The 25,902-nt window shown below is 65.2% G+C and overlaps 3 protein-coding genes across 24 annotated transcripts; 2 read left to right on the forward strand and 1 right to left on the reverse strand.

Moving 5' to 3' along the window:
- Window positions 1–14: 14 nt before the first annotated feature.
- On the reverse strand, window positions 15–5,377 carry P2RX3 (purinergic receptor P2X 3). Of its 12 annotated transcripts, none has more exons than XM_080404496.1 (12): window positions 4,503–4,873; window positions 3,681–3,816; window positions 3,518–3,589; window positions 3,383–3,449; window positions 3,212–3,305; window positions 3,044–3,121; window positions 2,818–2,959; window positions 2,069–2,205; window positions 1,900–1,993; window positions 1,757–1,822; window positions 1,413–1,500; window positions 15–1,216 (listed from the first exon to the last, which is right to left on the reverse strand). In XM_080404496.1, exons 1-12 carry the CDS (start codon window positions 4,640–4,642, stop codon window positions 852–854), a joined length of 1,479 nt encoding a protein of 492 aa, XP_080260622.1. In that variant the 5' UTR covers window positions 4,643–4,873; the 3' UTR covers window positions 15–851. The 12 variants fall into 12 exon arrangements, with proteins under 12 accessions (XP_080260622.1, XP_080260620.1, XP_080260617.1 ...); XM_080404492.1 differs by having other exon boundaries at window positions 959–1,216; window positions 1,413–1,490; XM_080404494.1 differs by having other exon boundaries at window positions 1,900–2,205.
- SSRP1 (structure specific recognition protein 1) lies at window positions 5,324–13,555 on the forward strand. Of its 3 annotated transcripts, none has more exons than XM_080404482.1 (17): window positions 5,324–5,463; window positions 5,961–6,143; window positions 6,889–7,074; window positions 7,337–7,442; window positions 8,083–8,273; window positions 8,358–8,588; window positions 8,684–8,787; window positions 8,921–9,049; window positions 9,427–9,648; window positions 9,743–9,815; window positions 10,308–10,446; window positions 10,587–10,632; window positions 11,332–11,455; window positions 11,869–12,039; window positions 12,342–12,433; window positions 12,643–12,835; window positions 13,100–13,555. In XM_080404482.1, exons 2-17 carry the CDS (start codon window positions 6,090–6,092, stop codon window positions 13,166–13,168), a joined length of 2,130 nt encoding a protein of 709 aa, XP_080260608.1. In that variant the 5' UTR covers window positions 5,324–5,463; window positions 5,961–6,089; the 3' UTR covers window positions 13,169–13,555. The 3 variants fall into 3 exon arrangements, with proteins under 3 accessions (XP_080260608.1, XP_080260610.1, XP_080260609.1); XM_080404484.1 differs by having other exon boundaries at window positions 12,643–12,823; XM_080404483.1 differs by lacking the exon at window positions 5,324–5,463 and adding an exon at window positions 5,470–5,496.
- A 136-nt stretch (window positions 13,556–13,691) lies between these two features.
- On the forward strand, window positions 13,692–25,811 carry TNKS1BP1 (tankyrase 1 binding protein 1). 9 transcript variants are annotated; one of them, XM_080404463.1, is made up of 13 exons: window positions 13,692–14,149; window positions 15,501–15,644; window positions 15,852–16,488; window positions 17,317–17,389; window positions 18,279–19,595; window positions 20,139–21,154; window positions 21,224–22,138; window positions 23,174–23,507; window positions 23,756–23,888; window positions 23,992–24,131; window positions 24,333–24,499; window positions 25,074–25,139; window positions 25,470–25,811. In XM_080404463.1, the coding sequence occupies exons 1-12, from the start codon at window positions 13,951–13,953 to the stop codon at window positions 25,132–25,134; spliced, it is 5,136 nt and encodes a 1,711-aa protein (XP_080260589.1). In that variant the 5' UTR covers window positions 13,692–13,950; the 3' UTR covers window positions 25,135–25,139; window positions 25,470–25,811. The 9 variants fall into 9 exon arrangements, with proteins under 9 accessions (XP_080260589.1, XP_080260590.1, XP_080260586.1 ...); XM_080404464.1 differs by having other exon boundaries at window positions 20,139–20,929; window positions 20,999–22,138; XM_080404466.1 differs by adding an exon at window positions 14,695–14,838 and having other exon boundaries at window positions 14,025–14,149; window positions 20,139–22,138.
- The last annotated feature ends 91 nt before the right edge of the window (window positions 25,812–25,902 follow it).

Genomic DNA, 25,902 nt, shown 5'->3' on the forward strand with positions numbered 1-25,902 from the left:
TGCGGACGGGTGGGTGCTGTGAGCCAAAGGTTTATTGGGGTGGGGGGTCCAGCTGGCTGGGAGTGGGGAGGTGCTGGGAGGGGTCACAGAAGTGGGGTGCACCGAGGGGGCTGAGCCCACGTGTCCCCAGCACCCATCTTCTGGGGAGGTGGGGGTCGCTTCTGGCACCCAGCAGCACCCACTGCCCCGGGAAGCAGCACACAGCCCAGACGCCCCCCCGAGCCCCCTTGGCCATAGATGTGGCAGCAGTGGGGACCAGGGGGATGCGGGGTGGCACCTGCTGAGGGGCACCTGGGCCGGGGCGGGGGGGCGGGGTAATGGGGCTGGGGCACCCTGGAACAGGGCTGGGACGCCTGGGGCGGGGCACTGGGGGTGCTGGGACAGGGCTGGGGCATGCGCGGGAGCACTGGGGACAGTGGGACAGGGCTGGGGCACCCAATGATGGACACTGGGGATGCTGGGACAGCACAGTAGGAGTGTGGCTGCAGGCAAAGGCCCCGGTGCAGGTGAGGAGGCTGTGGCAGGGGGCCAGATTCCCACGGTGGCGCTGGGTGCACAGGCACAGCAGGGTGATACCCGAGGGCTGTCCCCTGTCTGCACACCCTGAGCACCCCAGCCCCAGTGCCCACCTGGGTGGCCCCTGTGGGACGTCCCTGGAGCCCTGTGTCCCGCTGCCACCCCCAGTGTCACCCCATGCTCCCCACATCCCCTGTGTCATCCCCCAACATCCCCCATGTCCCTCTGCCACCTCTGAGGCCACCACTTGTCCCTCACCCCCATCCTGCCCCTCTAACCCTTCATGCCCCCGCTGTCCCTCTGCTACCCCAGTGCCACCCGGTGCCCGGTCCCCTCTACCCCTGCTGCCACCGCCATGGCCCCAACATTGTCCCCACTGCCACCTCTGTCCCATGGCCACCAGCCTCACTCCCGCCGTCCCACGTCCCCTGTGCCTGGTCCCACCGACAGCCTGGGAAAGGGGGTGCCAGCCGTGGGGGGGCTGGAGGGGAGCATGGCGGGGCCCCCTCCGGCCGGGTGCAGACAGGGGTGCCCTGCAGTGGGGGGCAGGTGGGGGGCTGCCCCACAGCGCCCAGGGCTAGAGGCCGAGGGAGAAGGCCCCCGAGTCGGTGGACTGCTTGTCCCGGCTGCAGAGCCCCAGCGCCCCAGGGGGACACTCCGTGGGGGTGGTGGGGGGCATGGGCACACCGGCTGCTGGCACCTGTGGGGCAGTGGATGGCCACCGGCTTAGTTCCTGCCCCATAGCCAGGGCACCGGGGGGGGACTCAGGGGCTGTGCTTGCACGTGCCCCCCACCGGTCACCCCCATACATCCCCCCGAGGGGCCCCATCCAACACCCTCACGGAGGGGAACCTGCTGCCCCCCGGCCCCACGGCAGCCCCGGCCCCACGGCTGACCTCCTCGAACTTGCGGGCCTTGTAGTGCTCGGCTCCCTTCAGGAAGTTGAGCAGGATGATGTCGCACAGCACCGTGCCCTGGGGGGGGCTGCGTTGGCTTGGGGGGGCCCACACAGCGGGACACCCCCCTGACACCCCCACAGCCCCCGCAGAGCCAGGCAGCTGTCACCCCGGGGCTTTGCTGTGTCCCCGTGCCCCACGGGCTGTGGGGTTTTCCTCCACCCCCCTCCCAGTCACCACGGGGCACCGCCGCCCCCCCTGCCCCACTGCTGCGGGGTGCGCGGGGCCCCCCAGCCCCCCGGGAGGTGCCGCCACAGGAGGGGCCGGGAACAGCCACCACTCACCACGCTGATGGAGGTGAAAGCTGCCACCGTGTTGATGAGGGTGGGGATGATACCAAACTTCCCAGCCTGCGGGTGCAGAGACCCCTGTCACGGGGAGGCGTCCCCCCACCGTGGCCCCCACGGGGGCTGTGCCCCACACGTACATTGCCGTACACCAGGACGTCAAAGCGGATGCCGAAGGCCTTGGTGAGCGTGCGGCGCTCGGTGCCATCCTGCCAGCGGTAGTACCGGGCGTGCCTGCGCGGGACAGGGGGCTGTGCTGGGCTGCGCATGCGTGTCACACGTGTCCCCATGCAGTGGCATGTGCTGTACCTGAAGTTGTAGCCGGTGGCAGGGGCCGGGGGGCGGGCGAGGCCATCCAGGCGGGTGAAGGAGTAGCGGGGCAGGCAGTGCTCCCAGGCACGGTCCAGGTCACACACCCACCCGATCTTGATGCCCAGCACTCCCCCCTGCCCCCGCCGGCAGGTGAGCCACATGCTGCGGCCCCCTGTCCCCATGTCCCCACATCCCTGTGCCCTCTATCCCATGTCCCTGCGTCCCTGTGCCCTGTATCAATGTCCCCATGGCCCACATCCCCATGTCCCCTGTCTCACATCCCTGTGTTGCCATGTCCCCAGATCCCATGTCTCAGGTCCCCACGTCCCACAGTCCTGTGCCTCCACATCCCACATCCCCGTGTCCCCATGACCCACATCTCCCATCCCCACGCCCCGTGCCTCTGTGTCCCCATGGCCCACGGCCCTGCACCCCCACATCTCCCATCCCCATGCTCCACATCTCACATTCCCATGTCCCCCCATCTCACATCTCACATCCCTGCATCCCCACTCCCCGTGACTCTGTCCCCGTGTCCCCTTGCCCTCACATAGCACATCCCCATGTCCCCATGTCCCACATCTCACATCCCCACATCCCGTGCCTCTCTGTGTCCCCATGTCCCACATCCCTGTGTCCTCAAGGTCCGTGTCCTGTGTCCCTGTGCCCCCCCATCCCACACCCCCTGCCTCAGATCCCCGCGCCCCCACAGCCCGCCTGCCATGTCCCCGTGTCCCCTGGCTCACGGTGGCGGCCAGCGTGGGGAAGTCCTGCCCGGCGAGGCGCACCACGTCCCCCAGCCGCAGGATGGGGCAGAGGGGCTGCCGCTCAGGGTGGAACCGGCACCGTCCCAGCTGCCCCCCACTGCCAGGAGGCGGCAGGTTGGCCCTGGGGAGAACACAGCCATCAGCCACCTGGGCCAGGGGGACACACGGCCCCCATGCCTGTCCCCATGTCCCTGCCGTCACTCACTTCTCAAAACCAAAGAGTGGGAAGCGGATGCTGTTCTTGATGAAGAGGGTGAAGTTTTCGGCCTCCAGCATGACGGGTCTAGGGAAACAGGGGGTGTCTATGGGGACACGGAGGGGGGGCATGGACACCTGCCAGCGCCAGCACCGCTGTACCCCACGTCACACTCACACGTCCACGGTGTCCACCTCAGGCGGGCACCAGCCCCGGATCTCACAGGTGTGCAGGGTCCGGTTGTAGGGGACGCAGCGCCCTGTGAGCAGTCCTGCCGGCCCCCCTGTCAGTGTGGGGAGCAGGCAGGGCTCCCGGCCCCCCCCGCCCCCCCCGGACCCCCCCCCTCACCGCTGCCTGTGGCGGGGTTCTTGCCCCGGCAGTCATGGTCGGCCGTGCAGCGGTACTCGGCTTCGCTCTGCAGGGGAGCCGTGAGAGGAGGGGGTGCACCCCAGCGTGCCCCCCCCGCCCCCCCCAGCCCCATACCTCTGGGCAGATGCCCTGCACCTGGTTCTCCGTCAGGATCTGCTTGGTGACCACCACGAACACCGAGGTGCCCTGGGAGGGGGGCATCCCCATCACCCTCTGCTCGCTTCCACGGGGGAAACTGAGGTGGGGCGGGGGAGGGGGTGGGGCGGCGCCCCCGAACCTGGTGGGGGGTGACGTAGTCGGCCGTGTCCAGCACCCGACCGGCATAGCGCCCGATGCCCTTGACCTTGGTCACCACCGAAGACTCGATGACAGTGTCCCGCACCTGGTAGGCTTTCTCATGGAGGAACACCCAGCTGGGACAACACCCGCAGAGGGTGACGGTGGGGACGGCCACCCCCATAGCACCTGCCTGTGCCTCCCTTGCCACCCCCAGCTGCTGGAGCTCTGTGGCACCCGGGGCTGCCAGCACGCGTGGCTGCCAGCCCTCTGACAGGTGCTTGTCACCTGCTGATGGCTGCTGTCACCCCCCCAGGGAGCACCCGGGGGCAGAGACCCCACTCTGTCACCTGCTGTGGCCGTGCTGCTACTTCCGCCCCCCTTGTGTCACCCGCACCGACACTGTCCCCTCCCTGTCACCTGCACCAGGATGCTCTGCTGGCTGTCCCCCTTGCATCACCCGCACCAACACCCCCCTGTCACCTGCACCGGCATGCTCTCCTGGCCTCTCCCATCGTGTCACTCATGCTGGCACACCTGACATTCCTGGCACTGACACACTTGTCACCCTCTCACCTGTCCCTCCTCCGCCCTCTCACCCATGCTGTCACCCACCCTGTCACCCGTGCTGACACCCGCTGCTCCTGACCTGGCCACCCCCTGCCCCCCCCCCCCCCCCAGCTGTCCCTTCACTGTCCCCCCACTGCCACAAATCATCACCCCCCTCCCCTTGTCACCCCGCGGGTGTCACTGGCAGCAGCCCCCTGCCCCCCGGGTGCCACCCGCCTGTCACCACCGCATGCGGCCCTGCCGGGGGTCTCACCCCACGAAGTAAGCGAGGATGAGGAGCTGCACGCCGCGGTTGATGGCCCCCACCACCCAGCTCTTCACCACCACCGACTTGGTGGTCTCGTAGGAGAAGAAACTGGTCACCCAGCGGGTGCCGGGGCGCGGGGCCGGCATGGGCAGGGCGGGGCAGGGCAGGGCAGGCAGGGCACAGGCAGGGCAGGGCAGGGCAGGCAGGGCACAGGCAGGGCAGGGCAGGGCAGGCAGGGCACAGGCAGGGCAGGGCAGGGCAGGGCACGGCACAGGCAGAGCACGGCAGGCAGGGCAGGGCAGAGGCAGGGCAGAGGCAGCGGTACCGGCGGTGAGGGATGGTGCAGGCAGGGCGGGGGCAGGCAGGGGCACCGGCAGCGACGGGTGCTATGGGCAGGACAGGGCTGGGAAGCAGGGCACAGGCAACTGTACCGGCAGGGCACAGGCAGCGAGGGCTGGTGCGGGCAGGGCGGGCGCCGGGCGGGGGGCGGAGGCACGGCTCGGGGGAGGCGGGGAGGGGCGGTGCCGGGTGCCCTCCTCGCCGTGCCGGTGGCGGGGGAGCCCCGTGTCGGGGGGCGCAGCGGGATCCCAGGTCCCCGGGGGCCTTTGGGGGTGCCCCATCTCGGGGGGCCGGGGCGCCCCCGCCCCCTGGGTGCCCCCAGCCTGGGAGTCGCGGTTGCGAGCCAGAGGCTTCCCGCCGCTCTACGGTGCCCAGCGAGGCAGCGCGGCCGGTGGGGGCCCGTGGGAGCAGCTGGTGCAGCCCCACCCCACTCGCCACCTCCTCTATAGCGGGTGCGGGGCGCCGCGTACTCTCTAGCCGTAGTCCTCCCGGCGCTCTATGGTCCTGTCCGTGCCGTTGCCGCGCGGTCCTCCGGCGCCCAGAGCGGCCCCTCTCTATGGCGGAAGTGAGGCCGAGTTCCGCCGGCGGCGGTGGCGGCGGCGGCGGCGGGAGGGAGGCTCCGCGTGAGGTTCGTGTTGCGCAGGCGGGAAAAGTGGCGGCGGTGCGGAGGGGGCCGGGCCCGGCGGGGCCGCACCGGGGCGGGGGGCGGGGGGGGGGCTGGGCCCCGGTGGGGTGAGGATGAGGTCGGGGGGTTGGGGACTGGGAGCAGCGGGGAGGGGATTTGGGGTGCGGGGGGGAGGGGCGCACTGGGGAGGGGAAGGGCAGGGCTGGAGGGACCGCGGGCGGGGGGCGCAGGGGGAGGCCCGGGGCCGAGGCAGAGGTGGGGGAGGGGGAGCGCGGGCCCGGGGGCGGCCGAGGCGCCCCCCGCGCGTGGGTCACGTGCCACCACGAGGGGCAGCGTTGGGGGGCGAGGAGAGCGGCCCGGGGGTGCCGGCGTGGCCTTTCGGGGGTGCGGCGCGGCCGTGCGTGCAGAGCCTGGCCCTGCGGGAGGCCCAGGAGCCATCTTCCCCCCGCAGCCGCTTCGCTGAGCTCTGCTCACCCTCCTCCTCCTCCTTGCCCCCACAGCTGCTCTGTCCTCGTCCCCACCTGCCGCTGGCCCGGGGCATGCCAGGCTGGGGCGGGAGCTGAACGACTCGCTGCGCTCGGCCTCCTTCCCCTCCCGCAGCCCAGGTGCTGCCACCTGCCCCGGCCGCCATGGCTGACACGCTGGAGTTCAACGAGATCTACCAGGAGGTGAAGGGATCCATGGTGAGTGAGCTGGGGTGGGGGGACAGTCCCTGGGGAGACCTGCCTGGGCCCTGGTGGGTGGCACGTGGTGCTGTGACCTGCTCTTGCAGCCAAAATGCTGCAGGGCGCTCCCCCTGCCCCAGCATGTCTTGTGCTGCCTCGTCCTGGCAGAGGGTGTTTTGCTGATCTCGCCTGGAAGCAGCAAGCGGAGGTGCCTCGTTTCCGGGGCTGAAGCATTTTGGAGCATCAACAGGGGCTTTTAAGTGCCAGCCTGTTGTGGAACGAGCGAGGTTGCGGTTGGGAACGTTTCCAGGAGGAGGGAGAAGGGATGCCAGCTGTGGGCGTCCACCCTAGCTACTGCAGGAGGGTTCTGTGCTGGCCATCAGCCTGTTCTGGTGCAGGGAGCGGGTCATGGGGCGGGGGGTGGTGGTTTGCAGTGGTGTGGAGTGTTTCTGGGTCACCTGTAACCCTCTGGCTTTTGGGACATTGTCCCCAAAAGCCCAAGGGAGCTGCAGAAACATAGCGGCACTGAGGGTGCTGGCGACAGTCTTGTGGCCACTTGAATCCTGGATCCGGGTGGCAGGGAGTGCATGAGGACTAAAGCCGGCGGGCCCTTGGGAAAGTTGCCTGGTTTTGTCTGGAGGGGATGCACAGCCGCCTGTTGTGCCCAGCAGTTCCCAGCTCCAGAGCCTGTCGGTGTTGTCGGGCTGTTCCCCTGCATGCAGGGCGGGCTGCCCCCACCTCACACCTGCCTCTCTCCCGCCAGAATGACGGGCGGCTGCGGCTGAGCCGCCAGGGCGTGATTTTCAAGAACAGCAAGACGGGGAAGGTGGACAACATCCAGGCCTCAGAGCTGGCCGAGGGCGTGTGGCGGCGTGTGGCACTGGGTCACGGCCTCAAGCTGCTCACCAAGAATGGCCATGTCTACAAATATGATGGTTTCCGGGAATCGGTGAGTCCCCTGGTCCCTGTGTACCTGTCCTGTTCTTGTCCCTGGCTGGCATCTATTCAGTTGCTGGATTTTGCTTGTCCTGTGTCAAGCTGCACTCCCTGGAAGTCTGACGGCACTGACCACCCCCCGGGAACAGTGCTGACCCCCATTTTTTTTGCCACTTCCCTTGCACTGGGGAGGCTGTGTCCTGGTTATGGGCTCAGGGCAGCGCGTGTATGTGGTGGTGTCTGATGGATGTTCCCTCCTTCTTGCTGTTGTCCAGGAGTTCGATAAGCTCTCGGATTTCTTCAAGGCCCACTATTGCCTGGAGCTGGCGGAGAAGGATCTGTGTGTGAAGGGCTGGAATTGGGGGACAGTGAGGTTTGGAGGTGAGTTGTTGTAATGCCATTGCTGAGGGAAGGGAACAGCTGCAGCAGGTGCAGCCCGAGGCAGGGGAGCTGGGATAGTTTCCCACCAGCATGGCTGTTCCTGCAGCACCCGGCTGGTCCCTTGAGCAACATCCTGCTTTCTAGTGGCATTCTTGGGGATGGTGAGGACGTTAGCCATCCCAGGAAAGCAGAAGATACCTGCAGGCCTCAAATCCAGGGGAAGGTTTTGCAGGCAGGGAACACTTGGAAAAAGAAGGGTTGGCATGGGAGTTGCCAACATCTGTCCAAGCCTGCTGGTTCGTGAAGGAGCCAGGGGAGCTGGTGAATGCTCCCCCCTGGTCTGAGTCCAGGCAAACATGGGAACAGACGGTTCCCTTCAGTTCACTTCTGATCAGTGTCTGTCTCCCGGGGCTGTAACCAGAAGGAGAAAGCCTGCAGATTTGGGAGGGAGCATGGGAATGGAGGCAGGGGGGAGGAGAGGTGTTGCTGGATTTTGTGAGAAGACCAAGGCTGTTCCTAGAGATGGGATCTAGGAGGACCCCATGGGTCTGCCTTGCAGTGGGGACCTTACCCGTGCCCCATGGCGTGGTGGTTCCGATCCTGCTGTGACGGGCTGCGTCTCCCCTCCTGCCTGCTGTAGGGCAGTTGCTCTCCTTTGACATCGGGGAGCAGCCGGTGTTCGAGATCCCCCTCAGCAACGTCTCCCAGTGCACAACGGGCAAGAATGAGGTGACACTGGAGTTCCACCAGAATGATGATGCTGAGGTCTCGCTCATGGAGGTTCGCTTCTATGTGCCGCCCACCCAGGAGGATGGCGTGGACCCTGTGGAGGTGAGAGGCTGGCCGCGGGGACAGCAGGTTGGGTGGGGGTGGGTAGCTGGGTACTCTCAACTGGTCATAACTCTTCCTTTGCAGGCCTTCGCTCAGAATGTCCTCTCCAAGGCGGATGTGATCCAGGCCACCGGCGATGCCATCTGCATCTTCCGGGAGCTGCAGTGTCTGACGCCTCGTGGGCGATATGACATCCGTATCTACCCCACCTTCCTGCACCTTCACGGCAAGACCTTTGACTACAAGATTCCCTACACAACCGTGCTGCGCCTGTTCCTGCTTCCGCATAAGGACCAGCGGCAGATGTTCTTTGTGGTGAGGAGGGAACGCGGGGCCTTCCCTCCCCCAGGGAAGGGTGGCAAGTGATGGCTTCAGGGGATTTCAGGTCTTCACCTCCCCTTCTCTTTTAGATCAGCCTGGACCCCCCGATAAAGCAAGGCCAGACCCGCTACCACTTCCTTATCTTGCTCTTCTCCAAGGATGAGGACATCTCCCTGACCCTCAACATGAACGAGTGAGTTCCTCTCCTGCAAGGCCACTGCCTTGCGCCCCTCCCTGGATATGGGGGGCTTCGGGGAGCTGTGAGGGAAGTAACAAAACCTCATGGGTTCCCGTTCTCACCGTTGCCCTCTCTTTCGGCTGTGCAGGGAGGAGGTGGAGAAACGCTTCGAGGGGCGGCTCACCAAGAACATGTCGGGCTCCCTCTACGAGATGGTCAGCCGGGTCATGAAGGCACTGGTGAATCGCAAGATCACTGTCCCCGGCAACTTCCAGGGGTGAGGCGTGCTGCTGCCAGCCGAGGGGGCTGTGGATGGCGGAATGTGGGATCTTCCTGCTGCAGGAAGGGGCACGGAGATGGGGAGAGATGCAAAGCCTGCCTTGCCTGCCCTAGGACAGAGGAAGCTGTTGCTTTGGTAGCCTGAGGCCAGCTGTTTGAGATCCCTCCCCAGCTTTGGCAGCAGGACTGGCCCCTCTCTTTCTCTCTTGTTCCTGTGGCCAGGGAAATAGGGCTCTTTGGGATTTGTGGCTTGTGCTGGGGTAGCAGTCGCCAGGCTCCTCTGGGCTGCTGACGTCCTCTGTCTGACTGCGGGAGTGGGCACAGGGAGGGCGTTTGCTCCCCGTGGGTGTAAGATGGCTATGTTTGCCCTCACAGACACTCCGGAGCCCAGTGCATCACCTGCTCCTACAAGGCCAGCTCAGGGCTTCTGTACCCGCTGGAGCGTGGCTTCATCTATGTGCACAAGCCGCCCGTGCACATCCGCTTTGACGAGATCTCCTTCGTCAACTTTGCCCGTGGGACCACCACCACCCGCTCCTTCGACTTTGAGATCGAGACCAAGCAGGGCACGCAGTACACCTTCAGCAGCATAGAGAGGTGGGCAGGGGGCGTGGGGTGTGGGGCGAGCTGCTCTCAGTGCTGCTGGCACCCTGGCTGCCGCCAATACCTGACCCCCCTGCCTGTCCTGCAGGGAGGAGTATGGGAAGCTATTTGACTTTGTCAACGCCAAGAAGCTAAACATCAAGAACCGAGGCCTCAAGGAGGTACCTGCTGAGCAGGGCTGGTTCCCTGCGCCCCGCTGGAACCACTGCCCACCAGCTGGGGTGGGGAGAGGGTGGGGGGGGCTGTTTTCTCTCCAAAATTTTGCTGCTTTCCCCCCCTTTTTTTTTTTCACCTCTCTTTTCTCTCCTTGCCCTTGTAGAGGAAAAAGGTCCGTGCGATATCCCTTCCTCTTTCTCCTCTTCCTCCTCCTGGTGCAGGTTTCCTCTGCATGGCTGTGGTGGTCCCCGACTAAACCCAGTAACTCCAGCATGACTTATGAGAGGACCCCTCCCCTAACCCAGATAACTCTTCTGCCCCTCTCTCCAGAGCCCTGATCGGTAGAAGGAGGGGACGTGGCAGGCCTCCCGTCCTCCCCACCCTGTGCATGCGACTGGGGCCTGCCCAGGAGCATGCCAGAGTTGCGGTTTCCAGAAGTGGGGTGTGTGCAAGTGTGGGGAGCACAGGACGCAGCCCTCACGCTGTCTCTCCTGCAGGGCATGAAGCAGAGCTACGACGAATATGCCGACTCTGACGAGGACCAGCACGATGCCTACTTGGAGAGAATGAAGGAGGAGGGCAAGATCCGGGAGGAGAACGCCAATGACAGCAGCGACGGCTCTGGGGAGGAGACAGGTGAAGGCTGAGGCCTGGTGGGTGTGAGGGCCTGCTGGAGGGGACTGTCTTTGGTGATCAGGCTTCCTCACCCCATCTCTGGTGAAGTCTTGTCCATCCTTGCCTTGCTATAAGCTGACCCCTATGCTCTCTCCTTCCAGATGAGTCCTTCAACCCTGGTGAGGAGGATGATGATGTGGCTGAAGAGTGAGTAGAGACTGGGCAGGTGTCTGTCTAGCAGGGGGCTTTTGGAAGGCGCTGTCTGAGGGTGTCACGTGGGGCTGCATGAGCACTGGGGAATGTTCCAGGCACAGCCGGTATTGCTTTATAAATCCCTGGTCTTAAAAATCTTGAGAAGTAAGTGCAGTTCTGGGCTTGCTCAATTATAATGACATTATACAAATTGGAAAGGTTAGAGAAGGGCGGCTGGGGGGATCAGATGGCGCCTGGATGAGGCCTTGGCTGTTCAGGCTGGAAAAGAGAACAGCGGGAGGAGGATGGGATGCAGCTCCGTGAAATCCTGAGTTGGGGGAGCAGGTGGGTGGGAATTGCAGTCTCCGCAGCAGCGTGAAGAGCCACTGTGTGTGCTAGCGGGAGCTGGGTTGAGCCCAATGGGAGGAGGTGGATCTTGGTGGAGTTGAGCTGCATGGTGGTGTGAGTGCCTAAAATTTACAGGAAGTGAGAAAATGATGAGCCGTGTTCGTGGAAGGAGAATCCCCTGAGAGCTGTTAAGCACAAACAACAGCTTCAGCTCAGGAAGTCTCAATTACGGGTTGCTGGAGGCTGGGAGAGTTTGGGGGCAAGTCTTGCTGCCTGCTTGTGGCTGCTCTCCCTCCCCCACCTCGTGCTTCATCTTTCTGGGGTGGGGGTCTTGAGCTGTCACTGAAGCTGAGCACCTCCATGCAGGTTTGACAGCAACGCCTCGGCCAGTTCCTCCAGTGGTGATGGTGACAGCGACCGGGATGAGAAGAAGCCGGCCAAGAAGGCCAAGATTGTCAAAGACCGCAAGCCCCGCAAGAAGCAGCTAGAGGTGAGATGTTGCTGCTGGTGGGGTTGTGGAGAGCAGGGAGTGTGAGTTGCTACTCCCTGTGGGGAGACGCAGGTTGCAGCCCATCAGCTGCACTTCACCTCAACCCTCTGCCGCAGCCTGATCTGGTGCTGTCACCTCGCTGTGCTCTGTCCCAGCTGGGTCAGTTTTCCAAGCCTGACTTGCTGCCTCCTGCAGATGAGTCCAGGTTGAGACTTCCAAAGGGCGTGTTGTGCCCCTGCGTGTGCCCTGGACAGTCCTTTTGGGTGTTGGGGAACTTGTCCCTAACAACTGAGTTACTGGTGGGATGGAGAAGAGTGGAGACCCGGCCCCTCATCTTGGGGCAGCCCTGAGTCTTCAGCAAGTGGTGCCGTTTGAAGCTTTGACGCTTGTTCTCTCTGCTCCCTGCCTTCTAGAGCAAGAAAGGGAAAGACTCCAATGCTCCCAAGCGGCCTATGTCAGCTTACATGCTCTGGCTGAATGCCAACCGGGAGAAGATCAAGTCAGAGCATCCTGGCATCAGCATCACAGACTTGTCCAAGAAGGCTGGGGAGCTCTGGAAGGCCATGTCCAAGGAGAAGAAGGAGGTGAGGGATGGGGCATCTGGATTGCTGTGCTGGTGGGGAGAGCTGAGGCTGGGCGAGGAGGCTGGACAGGAGGGGCCCTGGCAGGTTCTTGCTTGTTCTCGGGAACCTGGCGCTCTGTAGGTGGGAGGGGAGTGTGGCAGTGGGGAGGTGATGGCTTTGGGCTGGTGGATGAGTGTTGGCTTGATCCAGGGTGGTGAGGGACATGGCAGGAGCATGGGCGTGGTGTGGCTGGGGACGGTGGTGGGCTCTGGTGGTGCAGGAGGAGGAGAGAAGGCCCCGCTAACCTTGTGCCCTTGCTGCAGGAATGGGACCGCAAGGCAGAAGATGCCAGGAGGGAGTACGAGAAGGCCATGAAGGAGTACAGCGGGGGCAGCAAGTCAGAGAGCTCCAAGACGTGAGTGTGCTGAGCAGAGAGGGCTGGCAGGGGTTGCCGGGGCTTGGCCCCTCTGAACTGGGGCTGTTCCACAGCTGTCACGCTGCCTGAGCCTCTCCAGGGCTGGGGGCAGTGTGAAGAGTGTCCACAGCTCTGTGGTGCCAGGGAGGGGGCTGGTGGGGTCAGCAGGGTAATGCCTCTCCTCTCCCACCCTCCCAACACATGCGCAGGGAGCGGTCTAAAAAGAAGAAGAAGAAGCAGGAGAAGCAGATGAAGGGGAAAGTGGAGAAGAAAGGCGCCGCCTCCAAGTCTTTGTCCTCCAAGTCCTCTGCCAAGAGTATGAATGAGAGCTTCAAGAGCAAGGAATTTGTCTCCAGTGATGAAAGCTCTTCTGCAGAGAGCAAGAAGGAGGTAGGGGTCTTGGTAAGGCTCTCCCGGCTCCTCTCCCCCCAGGTACGCTCCATTTCTCTCTTGTGGACGTGGGCTGCTTGCCCTGTCCCTGCAGGGGCCGGGACCCTCTGGTACCTCTTGTCTGTGGTGGTGTGGGCAGCCTGTCTGTGTGCTGCACGTGTCCCCAAGTCACTGCTGCCACCCTGTCCCTGCTGTGGGGTGTGGGAGAGGTCGGGGAACAGGAGCTGCTGCCCTGACCTTGTCCCAGGCTGCCCTGACTTTGTCCCCTGCCCGCAGGACTCTGAGGAGGAGGGGGTCGCCAGCCCACCCCCCAGCTCGGAGGAATCTGGGTCAGGCTCGGATTAGCCCTGTCCCGGCTGGCTCCAGGCTGGATCCCAGATCGGCGAGAGGACGGCTGGGCCGGCCCCGCGGCAGCCACCTGGGCCTTGGGCTCTCGAGCCGGTGGTCATGTCCCCCCGCGGCGGGTGCAGCGCCCCCGGCCCCCCGCCCCTGCCCTCAGTGCCTGGCCGGGGAGCGAGGCCCCGGGGAGGAGGGAGGCCCCGAGGGGCTGGGTCCCACCTCAGCGCAGTTTTGCATCAGTTTGTTTTTTGAATACTCTGGTTCCTTTCCTTTTTTCTTTCCTTGTGGTTTGGTGGGGGTTTTTTTTGGGGGTGGGGGGTGGTTTGGTGGTTTTTTTTTTTTTGTATTTTGGGTCTGTTCACATGGCAACGTGGATTGAATAAAAAAAAAACCCACCGAGGGCGTCTTTGTGGGTGCAGAGCTGGGGTGGGCACAGGGCTGTCCTCCCCGTTCCTGCCCCCGCGTTCCTGGCTCCCCGCCTTGAGCCGGTGCCAGTGCCCGAGCTCAGCCCCCGCGCACCTCCCTGGCCGTTACCGGGCTGCCGCGGCGGAGGGAACCGGCGGAGTGAGGGGGTCCGATTAGCGCCGCTTGCCCGGCCTGGCCGCGGGGGACCTTGTCTCTCAGCGGCAGCCCCGCCTGTCCGCTGCGCACCACCCCCCCACCCCCGCTCCGCCTTGGTTCCCGGTGCCGGCCCCGCGTGGGGCGCGCAGGGCCCGCTGGCAGCGGCGGGCACCCCCAGCCCTGGCGGCGGCGGCAGCGGTGCTGGAAGACGCTCTAGCGCCCTCTCGATGGTAAACGGCGCGGCGGGAGGGGCGGGGCAGGGCGGGGCGCGGCGACTCTCTAGTCGTTCCTCTCCATGGTCCGCCCGGCCACGCGGCGCTGGCTTCGCCGTGCTCTCTGGTTGGCGGGGAGGGGGACAGGGGCGTGGCCGGCGGGGGGGGCGGACGCGCGCTCATGAATATGCAGCAGCAGCGGCGGCGGCAGCGGGTGAGCGGGGGTCGCTCCGCTGGGCTGGGCCTACGGGGAACGGAGATCCCTTCGGGGCCCGTTGTACCCGCCGGAGACGAAGCCGCGGCATCGTCCCCGACGGGCACAGCGGGCTCGGTACCTCCCCGTTTCCCCGAAATCGAGTGGGGGGCTCCGTTGCCACGGCGACGGGCCTAGGCCTGCTGGCTGCGGCCTACCCAGCTACTCGAGCGGGGGCTTCGTTGCCAGGGCAATGAGAGTAGGCCCCGCCGGAGGAGGGCGGGGGGCGGTGGTGGCGGACGCGGTACGGAACGGACTCGCATCCCGGGGCGGGGAGCGGGGCCTCGCTACCGTCCCGAGGCTGCCAAGGAGTTGGGAAACGGGCCCGATGGCTTCCAGATGTGGGCTGGGGCGGTCGTGACGCCGGTTCCCCCGTGGGAGGGAGGAAGGGAGGAAGGGAAGGGGGGTCTGAGGGGGTGGACCCCGGCGGGGCAGTAGGGAGTGAGGCGGGGAGGGCAGGGCAGAGCCGGGAGGAGGCACCGAGCGGGTTTTTCCTGTCCCCGCAGCCCCGGTGAGTCACGGGAGCGGCGGCGGCAGCGTGAGACCCGTGGGACGGCACCCCCCACGCTTCCCCTGCCCGCCCTGCAGCCCCCTTCCCCCCTCCCCCCGTGTCCGCGACCCACCCGGGACATGAGGCTGCTGTGGGGAAGGTGAGCAGGGCCCCCCACGGCCCCTACACTGGGGCAGCCGAGGTGGGCTGTGCGTCGGGGGGTACTCCCAGCCCCGCGGGGGTCGGGAGGGGCCGGCCGGTACCCCTGGAGCTGCTGGGGGCTGACACAGCCGGTGGGGCTTGGTACGGTGTCGGTGAGGGGCTGGTGCAGGGGGTGGCAGGCTGAGGTGGTTCCCGGGGCAAATTGGGGGTTGGCACAGGTCAGGGGTCTGACTTGTGTGCACTGGGGTGCTGGGACAGCTTGACACAGGGTTGGTGCAGGTAAATGAGGAACTGCACGGTGTTTGGGGGTTCACAGTGTGTGGGAGCCAGTGTGAGGTACACTGATGACTGATGTGTATGGGGGGTATGGGCAGAGGGGGGTTGATGTGGCGTTTGGGGTCACTGTGCCGTCCCCAGTTGGTGTAGACATGCTGAGGACAGTGTACAGAGGGTGGTACTGGTGAAGAGAGGGTTGGCATTGTGACAGTGGTTTATTACACTGTCCAGGTGCTGGCACAGGTGGATGTGAGGGTTTGGCATAGGGCTGGGAGGTTGGTATCATGGCACAGTGTGGCTGCCCACCACTGGGTCCCACTGGTCCCAGAGCCCAGGTGAAGGGATGCTCCCTAAAATGCTTCTTCCTCTTTCCTCTTTCCCTAGGGGCTGACCCTGCACTGTGTCCATTGAGTCCTGGTCCTGGTTTTGCCATGGCCTCCCAGCCGCAGCCCCTGTGCCCTGCCTTGCCCTGCGCCTCTGCCACAGGCTCGGGGGGGGCTGGACTGGCGGCTGGCAGCCCTGAGAAAGGTCTGTCCCCATGGGGGGTGGGAGAAATCGGAGCTGGGGGGGTTTGCTGGTCTGGCCTGCTCTGGGAAGGCCCCCTCTTGGGGTGCCAAGCTGGTGCCTGAGGGCTGTTCTCGGCCCAGTGTGCCCCACTGGCCTTCCCTAGGGAGCCTGGTGGGGCTGCAGTGCTTTTCCGACATGGCGTTTCTCCTCTCCTTGCTTCTCTTGTAGGCACCACTCGCCCCAAGCCACCGGTCCGGCCCAAACCCCATGTGCTGCCCAAGCCGGCTATGCCTGCGAAGCCCTCCCTGCCACATCCCCAACTGGGGCCACGGCACCCTCGCCCAGCACTGCCCTCTGCCGAGAAGATGAACCGCCTGGCAGGGCCCCAGCCCTATGGCGGGAGCAGCTCGGGGGGGCCCCTCCGGCGCCCCTCCTTCACCCTCAAATCACCCGAGACCCCCAACGGGAAGGGGCTTCCATCTCTGGTCGCAGCCGTGGAGGAGCCGGGTTTGACCCCCAGTGAGGAGGTGCCCCCCACTCCACCGACCCCCTCCCGCAAGGGCCCAGCTCCTTTCAAGGTGACACCAGTGCCAGTGGCGACCAAACCAGAGCGATTTCCAGGCACCACCGTGGAGGAGATCCTGGCCAAAATGGACAGCAGGGAGGGCCCAGGGAGCCCAGACCGATCCCGGCTCTCGTTCTTTTGCCCTGATCCCTCCTCTCGCTTCGGCTCCAAGACCTTCACTGCCTTCCGGAGGCGTGGGGAGGCAGATGGAGCCCCCTCCAGCGAAGCCTGCCAGACACCCCAACCTGCGGTGGGCAAGCTGGGGGTGGGGGATGACGGACACCAGACTGCCGAGATAAGGTAAGGAGCCGGGGTCCCGCCCTGGCAGGACAAGGTGAGGAGCTGGGTCCTGCCCCAGCAGGATGAGAGGCTGTGGGGACAGGGAACATGGCTCCTAGCTGTCTTGAGAATGGGAATAACGGAGCTGAGGTCTAGTTACCGACATGAGGCCGGTGTTCATCCTAAGCAGGCAGTGCCTTGAGCTGCCTCCATGGGAAGGCCAGGGCAGCCGCCGCAGCGCCGGGTGGTTTGCTCCAACCGCAGGAACGGGCTGTCCCAGTTGAGGAGCTGCCTCTGTGCCTCCAGCCCCCGAGGGCTGGGAAGTGAGCCAGCCAGCCATCCTGCTGCCCTGAGGCTGGGAATAACGGGGAGGGGGTCACTCCCCCTGGGAAATCCTCCCTTTTTCCCACCCTTGTTATTATTTTTTTTTTTCCTGCTGGGTCATGCCAAGGTAGAGGGAGAAGGCTGATCTGTGGGACTCCTGGCTGCAGGATGTCCTGGGTGAGAGCCAGCACTTGGCCATGCTCCTGAAAGCCGGGTACCTCCGGGAGAGTGAGATGGGGGCTATTTTAAACCAGAGTGTGAGAAACTGGCTCTCCAAAGGACTGAAAACTTTCTGGAAAGGCGATTAGGGCTGATTTGCCTCCCTCCCCTCTGCAGTCACAACCTTGCTGATGGTTTGGTGCCGGGTGCTGCTTGCAGTGATTGAAGGGCCTCTTGTAGTTCATCTGGCCACTGAGGCTGGGGTGGGTGGTTTGGGGCTTGGAGGTGCCTCGGTGGGTGGTGGGAAAGGAGAGCAGAGGTGCATGGAAGGGGAATTTACCCTCCTTCCCCATTTCTGTCTGCCAGTAGCTCCCCCCCAGCCAGCCTGAGCTGTGCCGGGGACCCCCGTGGACGCCGGAGGCCGCCTTCCCCCCCTGACGTGAGTTCTCGCCTCGCCCTCCCGTGCCGCGGTGGCTCCGCTCCTGGGCTCTCTCCTTCGGGGCTCTCCTGTCTCCTCCGGGGCTCCCTCTCTGCGGGGTGCGTGTCTCTCCTTTCTCCTTGGGGTGCTGACCACCCCTTTCTCTGGGGAAGCTGGGTTCCCCCCGACCCTGTGCTGGGTGCCCCGGTGTGGGGCTGGATTATTTTGGAGGGGGGTGGTGTGTGCCAGCGCCGCTGCTGAGGCGTGGGCAGGGAGCAACCATGAGTCACCAGCCAGGGTTTGGTGACCTGGCAGGTATGTGGCAGGGCAGGCCCTTTTGGGCTCCCTGCCAGCCCCCCTTTCACCCTCCCTTTCCCGCCATGCTCAGGGTGGTGACCGGGACACCAGGCCACTGCGACGCCGGCAGTGGTAGCCCCAGCAGTGACACTGGGTCTCCCCAGTGTGGGGGGCTAACCCTGGCAATGCTGGGCAGGGTGACACTGGCAAGGGGGTTCTCAGCTTCACGGTGGGGTCGGGGCGCAGATTGGGGTTGTTTTTACTTTCTTCTGCTTTGTTTCTTCCTCTCCATCTGTCTTGGCGCTGCCAGAGGGTGGGCACTTGAGGGGGGCAGCAGCGGGGGGCTTGGGGTGCTGCTGTGCCCTGGGCATGGAGCGGGGCCAGGGGCGGCTGGGAGCCGCCTGGGCTGAGTCACGCAGGAAGCAGCCTGGCGCTGGCGAGAAGCATGGGCACCTCCTGCCTTGGGTTTGGGGAGGGGAGGGGGTGCTGGCGGGTGGGACCCTCGTTGTAGATTAGGGCTGGTGAGAGGGCGGGGGGCTGTGATTTGAGGGTGGGTGACGCCTTGGAGGTTTCTCTCCAGTGACACAACACCCCCTGCGGGCTCTTTCCACAGCTCTCCTCTCTCCAGCTGGGTGCCCTCGGCCCCCCTGGGTCCCCAAGGCCCCCCACCTGCCTGGCTCCGGGGGCTCCTTTCCAGCCTGCTGAGCCCTCTGCCTCGGCTCCCGGCTCTCCTGATGCCCCCCCAGAGCTCCCAGCCCCCGGCTCCCCGACGCTGGCCCCTGGCTCCCCCGAATCCCCCACTCGGCCTTCAGCCGAGGTTTCGGCTGCCTCCATCCAGGCCCCGGGTGCTCCCTCCTCTGCGGCCAAGCCCCGGCTCGGCACCTCCTGTTCCCCTGGCTCCCCCCACACTCCCGGAGAGGGATCCCTTGATACTGCCAGCCCCCCCAGCACTCCCGAATTGTCCCCCAGAGCCACCTGCCCCCCTGGCTCTCCTGAGGCTGCTGCTGAGTACTCAGCTCCCCCCACCCCACCCCCCGAGCTCCCTGCTAAAGCCTCCCGTCCTCCGGGCTCCCCAGAGGGACCTGATGACTCCCCAGTGTCCCCACAGTCTTATGAGGGTCCTGAGTTCAGCCCCTCTCCCCCTTCCAGGGACTCGGGGCTCCGGCGCTCTTCGGAGGGGGTGTTGCAGCCCCCCACAGCAGGGCAAGGCATGGGAGAGCTGGGGGGCTCACTGAGCGCTCTGCCCCGTCCCGGGGATCCGCTGTCAGAGCCATCCCTGGGCAGCGATTCCGGTTGGAGCCTTTCTCAGTCCTTCGAGTGGACCTTCCCCTTGCGGGGGGCACGTCGGCTAGCATCCCCTCCCCGTTCCCCCATCCGGGAGACACCTGACTCGGGGCTTTCTGAAGAGGGTGAGTCAGACGGGGAGGACCAGGGCCCCTGTGCCCCATGCTCCCGGGGGGACAGTGGGTCTGAAGAGCCCGGCCCCGTCGTGGCTGGCAGCCGGGCAGCAGAAGGGGCTTCGTGTCCAGGGGGGCCCGTGGCCCAGTGCGAGGCCGAGGGCTCGGCAGAGGAGGAGGAGGAGGAGGAAGGGGAGGCAGAGCGGGATGCCACTGTGCCCTGCTCCGCTCTCTGTGTGACGGAGCTTGTCCAGGACCCAGCTGAGCCCAAGCCCCCTACCCAGCCCAGCCTCCCCATCGAGGCCACCCCGCCAGATCTGGCCCCACCGGATCCAGCCACTGCGGCCCACTCGGTGTGGGTGCCGGCTGGCGACTGCCCCGTGAGCCTGCAGGGCCCTGGTGGGCCACGCCAGGCTGAAGGATCCTCGAGGGTCCCTGATCCCCACGCTGACCCGGGCTGGCTGACGGAGCTGCTGGCGTCGCCTGGGCCTCATGCTGCGGGCCACGGCTCTCCAGATGCGGAGAGGCCCGAGGTAAGGGTGCGGGGATCCAGGCGGCTTCGCGATGGGAAGGGTTAACACCAGGCCCCGGTGTCGGTGTGGCACTGGGCTCTGCTGCGGCAGGGCTGGGTGCGCGTAGGGCCGTGGGACGGGTTGGGTGGAGGCTGAGCGGGAGCATGCTGTGCCGGCAGGGAGAGCTGGGGTGCGGCCAGTGCCGCGTGCGGGGCCTGCTGGGGAGCCATGGCTGGCGGCTGGGGGACCACGGCTGTCCTCCGGCGGCTGCTGGCCAACCTGGAGCTGCGGGATGAGCTGGGGAGGGCTCGCCAGGCACCAGGCTGGGAAGGGCCCGGGGCAGGCGCAGCAGCTGTGAGTACCCCCGGGCAGCTGGCAGCTGCTGGCGTGGGGAGGGCAGGCGGCAGGATCTGGCCTCCCCTCGCGATGGGACCCTGCTTCTGCTGTGTCCCCCAGGCATCTGAGGATGTTTCCCCCGGATTTTCCCCTCCAGCTTTCCTCTCTGCAGCGTGGGCTGGGACTGTGACCCCCTTTAACTTCCTCTCCCCATTTCTCTTCCCCCAGAACCTGCTCGGCTGGTCACGGAAGGACCTGTGCAGTGAATTCGGCATCGGCAGACCTCACCAGGCTGGCACCTTTGACTGGACCCGTGAGGCTGTGGCCAGGGAAAGAGACTGGCCTGGTGAGGTGGAGCGGGACCGGGAGTTTGGGGCCAGATCAAGCTGGGAGAGCACCAGGGATGGGGACCGGCAGGATGGGCCCTTTGGCACTGCCAGGAAGGACTGGGGCAGCGATTACAAAGAGACGGAGTTGATGGGGGAGACGAGACTGAGCTGCAGTGACTGGTCGAATTCCCATGGCATGGTGGAAGGCTGCCTGCAGGATCAAGACTTTGGTGCTGGCAAACCCAAGTGGGGCACGGGCTATGGCTTGGGCAGCGCGAGCAGCAGGGAGGAGATGGGCCCCGGGAAGGCTGACTGGAGCAGCAGCTATGGCGTGGGACATGGCCAGCAGCGGGATGAGGAGCCGAGCTCCAGGCAGCCCAGCTGGGCTGGCAGGTATGGCTCCGGGGGTCCCGAGAGCCAGGACAGCGAGATCACACCTGCATGGGCTGGTGGATATGGCACCGGTGATGTGGCGATGGATAGGGAGCTCACCCCAGACTGGGCCAGTAAATACAGTAGCAGGGACGCTGAGACCAAGGACAAAGATTTTACGCTGGGCTGGGCTGGCAGATCCAGCACTGGGGACGCTGCGACCCCAGACAAGGAGTTTGGCCCCGGCAGGCAGGGCTGGGAGAGCAAATACAGCACCAGGGACATGGAGAGCCAGGACCGGGAGTTCAGCCCCAGCAGGCCAGCTGAGGCTGGTGAATACAGCACCAGGGACATGGAAAGCCAGGACCGGGAGTTCAGCCCCAGCAGACCAGCTTGGACTGGTGAATACAGCACCCAAGAGATGGAGAGCCAGGACCGGGAGTTCAGCCCCAGCAGACCAGCTTGGACTGGTGAATACAGCACCCAAGAGATGGAGAGCCAGGACCGGGAGTTCAGCCCCAGCAGGCTGGCCGAAGCCAATGAGTACAGCACCAGGGATGGGGAGACCCGGGATGGGGAGTTCAGCCCCAGCAGACCAACCTGGGATGACAGGTACAGCACCAGGGATGTGGAGACCCAGGACGAGGAGTTCAGCCCCAGCAGACCAGCCTGGGCCAGCGAGTACAGCAGCAGAGAGGTGGAGACCCGGGACAGCAGGTTTGGCCTCAGCAGACCCGCCTGGGATGATGAGCACGGCACCGGGAACATGGACACACAGGATGGCGAGTTTAGTCTCAGCAGAACGGCCTGGGCCAGCAAGTACAGCTCTGCAGACAGCAAAGAGGAAGAAAGAGAGTTTAGTCCTGGCCGGCTGAGCTGGGCTGGTGAGCACGGCATTGGCCAAACTGACCTGGCTGATGCTTTTGGTGTTAGGAAAGATGACTTGCCTGGCTCCCATGTCCCCGAGCCCCCGGCCCAGGAGCCTGGCTGGGGCAGCACCCACCAGCAGGAGCGCAGTGCCACCGATGGCAGGGACTGGGCTGAAGAGCTTGGAGGAGCTGAGTGCCACAACCAATTTGGCATCATTGGGACAGAGCGAGTGTCAGATCCCTCCGGCACTGGAGCATCATCAGATGGCTTGATGTCCTGGGCTGGTGGGATGAGGTCCGGGGGCCTGCAGGAGCCCCTGGGAGACTGGCACAGGGATCTCTCCTTCAGCAGCTCGGATGCCACCGGCTGCCTGGGTACTGGTGATGCTGGCGGGGTTGTGCTGGGGCATACGGCCTGGGATCAGGGCCTGGGCAACCTGCCTGCCCTGGACAGCTCTGTCCAGTCCCGGGAGGCCAGACTGGAAGAGCCGGGCTGGAGCCGGGACTTTGACGCAGCTGGCTGGAGCGTGGAGCTGCACGATGCCGAGGCCAAGCGCCAGGAGTGGGTTAGTGCGTTCGGTGCTCGCTGTGCGGCCCGGAGCCGGAGCTTCGGTGTCGGAGAGCAGAGACCAGGAGATGGTGCTGGCTTAGCGGACAGGTAAGGAGGGCACTGGTGGTGGCAGCACGGCCCTGGGGCGGGGGGGATCCGACCCACATGGGTGACCATGCTGCCCTGCAGCAGGGACTTCTGATGCCATGGGCCTTGTGCTGGCATCCTATTGTGTCTCACTCGTAGCTGGGGGATCTGCTGCCTCCGGCCCTGGGCTGCTGGAGCTCCTCTTCCACTGCCTCCACGTTTCCCCTTGTAGTTTCTGGCCCCACAGGTGGAGCGGAACATTTTTGAAGGACTGGGTTTCAACTTGTCCCAGCAGGATCTGCCATCTTGAGCTGATCCAGGAGGGGCTGATGCCTTCAGGGCTTCTTGTGCTAGTCTCCCTCTGACAGTGGCAGATACCTGTGCCCTTATGGCTTTGCTATGTTGTGGGAACCCTGATTTCAGTCAATCTGCACAGCTGGGGATTCTTAGAATGAGAAATTCCCCAAGCTGCCTGAAAAGAAGGATCCCAGGAGAAAGGAAGTGAAAGCCCCAAGGGCCTCTGGAAGGCCCCAGCCTGGTGGACACGTGTGGGGCAGTGGGGAGCTGCCCTTGCCCTGGGAGCTGTGCAGTTTTCTGTTGCCAGCGCCTTCCCACACCCCAGGTGGCCCTGATCATCATCTTCCTGCCCCCTGGGGCCTCTTGGTCACCCGGTGTCCCCTGGCCACCTCCTGGGGCTGGTGGCCCTACTGGAGGGTCTGACACCTTTCTGTGCTCCAAGGTGGAGAATTGGCCTGAGTCCCCTATGAGTCTGGCAGCTTCCTTGCTCTCCCCCCACCCCAAATTCTGCCCCAGCCTTTTGGGAGGGTGCTTTGAGGGAACTTGCCAGCAGTGCCACCCCCTTGGTGTGATATCCTGGGAGAGAAGTGGGGGGGTCTTGGACACCTGGGTGCTTCTCTAACTTCAAGGGAGCAGCGTTTGGCCCTCCCTGTGCCTCAGTTTCCCCTGGGGGCAGACGGAGGTGAGGTTCAGGGCAGGGGAAGGGCCTGTGTTAGCTGGAGCTGGAGGAACTCTGGGGTCTCGCCTTGTCTCCCTGAGCAGAAGCATCCGTCTCTCGGACCCCAGTCCGCCATTGAATGATGCTCCAGCTGACCCCTCGGCTGTGGAGCCCAGTGAGAGTGAGCCGTCCAGCCCTGCTGGGGAGGAGAGAGACCCCCATGAGATGGCCGCTGCCCTGCGGAGCCCCAGGGCCTCCCCTCTGCTGCTGGAGGCTGCTGGTGGGACGCTGCCAGATACGGAGAGCGAAGAAGCCCCCTTGGACCACCCAGATGGGAAGAGACCAGCAAGCTGGGAGGAGAAGCGGCTCTCCCTGGGCACCCCTCAGTCTGAGGGACCCACAGACCATGCTGGGCAGGAATTCACCTTCCTGGAGGTGAGTGGGGAGGGGACAGCTTCCAGCAGCCCCCTCATATGGCCCTGGGGGTTCCCAGCTGTCAAAGAGATGCTTCTCTGGTGCCCCTGTCCCTGTCCCACTCTGGGGATGGGGGCTTTACTCTCTGGCCCTAGCCTCCCCTGAGGGACAGGCTGCAGATTCAGGGCCCCCCAGGGCTGTTACGGGCATGCTGGCTGAGATGGGGGTCCCCAGCGCTGGGCTCTAACCTGTCCCCATGGGCCCCACAGGACACGGAGGTCCTGGACAGCAGCATGTACCGCAGCAAGGCCAACCTGGGTCGCAAGCGCAGGCACCGGGCACCGGCCCTTCGCCCTGGTGCCACCTCGGAAGGGGACAGCTGGATTTTCCGGGACTCCACAGGTGAGAGCCTGTAGGATGGTGATGACAGGAGAGGGATGGCAGGGCCATCTGTCCTCAGCAGATGTGTCTCATGGTGATGCTGTCCCCTGTGTCCTCCCTGCAGAGCCCCGTCCAGCCCCCCCAGTAGCGTCCTCTGACGAGGAGGCAGCGGAAGAACCCAAGAACCGACGGGTGCGAGCGTCCCCATCGGGCAAGGGGGTCAAGATGCCACTCTTCCCTAGCCTCAACACATCGGTTCTCAAGGTGGGGCCTGCTGGGACCCCAAGCGAGTTGGGTGACACCTGGCCGGCTGGAAGGGAGGGTTTGACCAGGGGAGGGGAAGCTGAGGCATGTTGGGACCGAGGAGGGGTTGGCCAAAGGGAACTAGTGCGTGGAGGAGTCGGTGGGAGGATTTGGGAGGGGGCAGAGCACAGTGTGCCCACCTGACTGCTCTTCCGCACCCAGGCCAAGCTGAGGGGTCGAAACCGCTCAGCTGAGGAGGGGGCACTGCCAGGGGACAGCAAGGCAGCCCCCCCCAAAGACCCTCACGTGCAGCGCTCCAAGTCCTGCAAGATCCCTGGCTTGAGTGGGAAACCCCTGGCGCTGCCTCCCAAACCGGAGAAGTCCTCAGGGTGAGTGCTGGGGTGCAGCACACTCGGGAGGCGAGGGCTGTGTCTCGGGGCCGTGCTGGGGGAGCACCGGGGCTGGGAACGGAAAGGGGGGCTTGGGGGCAGCTGCTGGGAGGATGCTGAGGACTGGGGAGGTGCTGAGGTGGCTGCTGCTGCATTGGGCGCCCCAGCAAGGGCTTGAGGGAGTACTATGGGTGGATTTTTCCAGAGGCGTGAGGGTTTTGGGGTGCTTTAGAGGGCTGAAGGCGTGCTGAGGGGCGCTGGGTCCCTCGCCGGTGCCTGCGGCTGGCAGCAGGATGCTGGGCGAGGGGGGGGCTGTGCCGGGCCGGCTTTCCCAGGGCCCGTTGCCTGGAGAGCCGGGCTGCTCCACCCTAAACACTGCTTGGGATGCAGCCCTTAAAGCCCCAGCAGGCGCGCAGCTCCCTGCCTGCCCTCCCTGTGGGGCCCCAGCCCACCGAATCCCCCCGGGAGCAGAGATCAGCTTGGGGTCCCTCCTGACCATGCCCCCATGGGGTTGGTCCAGGGCCCGGGGCTGTCTCTGGGGAGCTTGTGCTGATGCCGTGCCAACACTTCCCAGGTCAGATGCCTCCCCCCCGCACTGGCTGCAAGCATTGAAGCTGAAAAAGAAGAAACCTTGAGTGGGGTGAGTGCAGGAGTTGAGGGGCTGCTTCAGGACAGACCCCAGCCCACGGGCAGGGCGTGGCTGGGGCCTCCCCCTCCCCACGCTTCCTGCCTCGGGGCTGTGTGTCCGGGGGGGGCTGGGGGGGGGCATGTGGCCAGAGACGTGGCCGTGGCGCAGGTCCTGCTGCGCTGCACCATGCTGACTGGGGTGGGAGCATGTCCCTGCGTCCCTGGGGTCTGTGCTGCTGTGGGGAGCGGCACGCTCCCTCCTGCCTGCTTGTGGCCAGGGTCTCCACTGGGTCTGGGGCTTCGCGTGGGGGTCTCACCCCTCTCCCTGCTGTGTCTTTTCCAGGCTCGCCCTCCAGCCAGCACGTCCCTGGAGGCTGACAGCTGCCGTCCTCAGGATCAGGCCTGCCCCCTCCCTGCAGCGGGACGCGCGCACACACACACACACACACACACACACATGCATCTATGCACTTTGTAGGATGCTCGCAGGGTCCCTGTCCCCCTCCCCAACATAACACTTCCCCCTCCTCGGCTCCTGTGTCCCTGGGAGCTGGGGCGTGGACAGTGAGCCCCCTCCCTGCCCCTCGCCCCCTGCTCTTGTATCACCCTCAGACAAAGAGCAGCAGGTCAGGATCGTGGTGCCACTTTGACAGGACAATAAAACTTCCTCAGTTGGTTCAGGGGGGCTGATGGCCCTGGCTCTTCTCTCAGCCCCGCGGGGCTGGAGGGGGGAGGACACTGGTGCGGGGACTGCCACCAGGAGGAGCTCTCTGCTC

Source organism: Falco punctatus (genome assembly GCF_963210335.1).
Source record: "Falco punctatus genome assembly, chromosome: 10".
In the NCBI taxonomy this organism is placed as follows: domain Eukaryota; kingdom Metazoa; phylum Chordata; class Aves; order Falconiformes; family Falconidae; genus Falco; species Falco punctatus.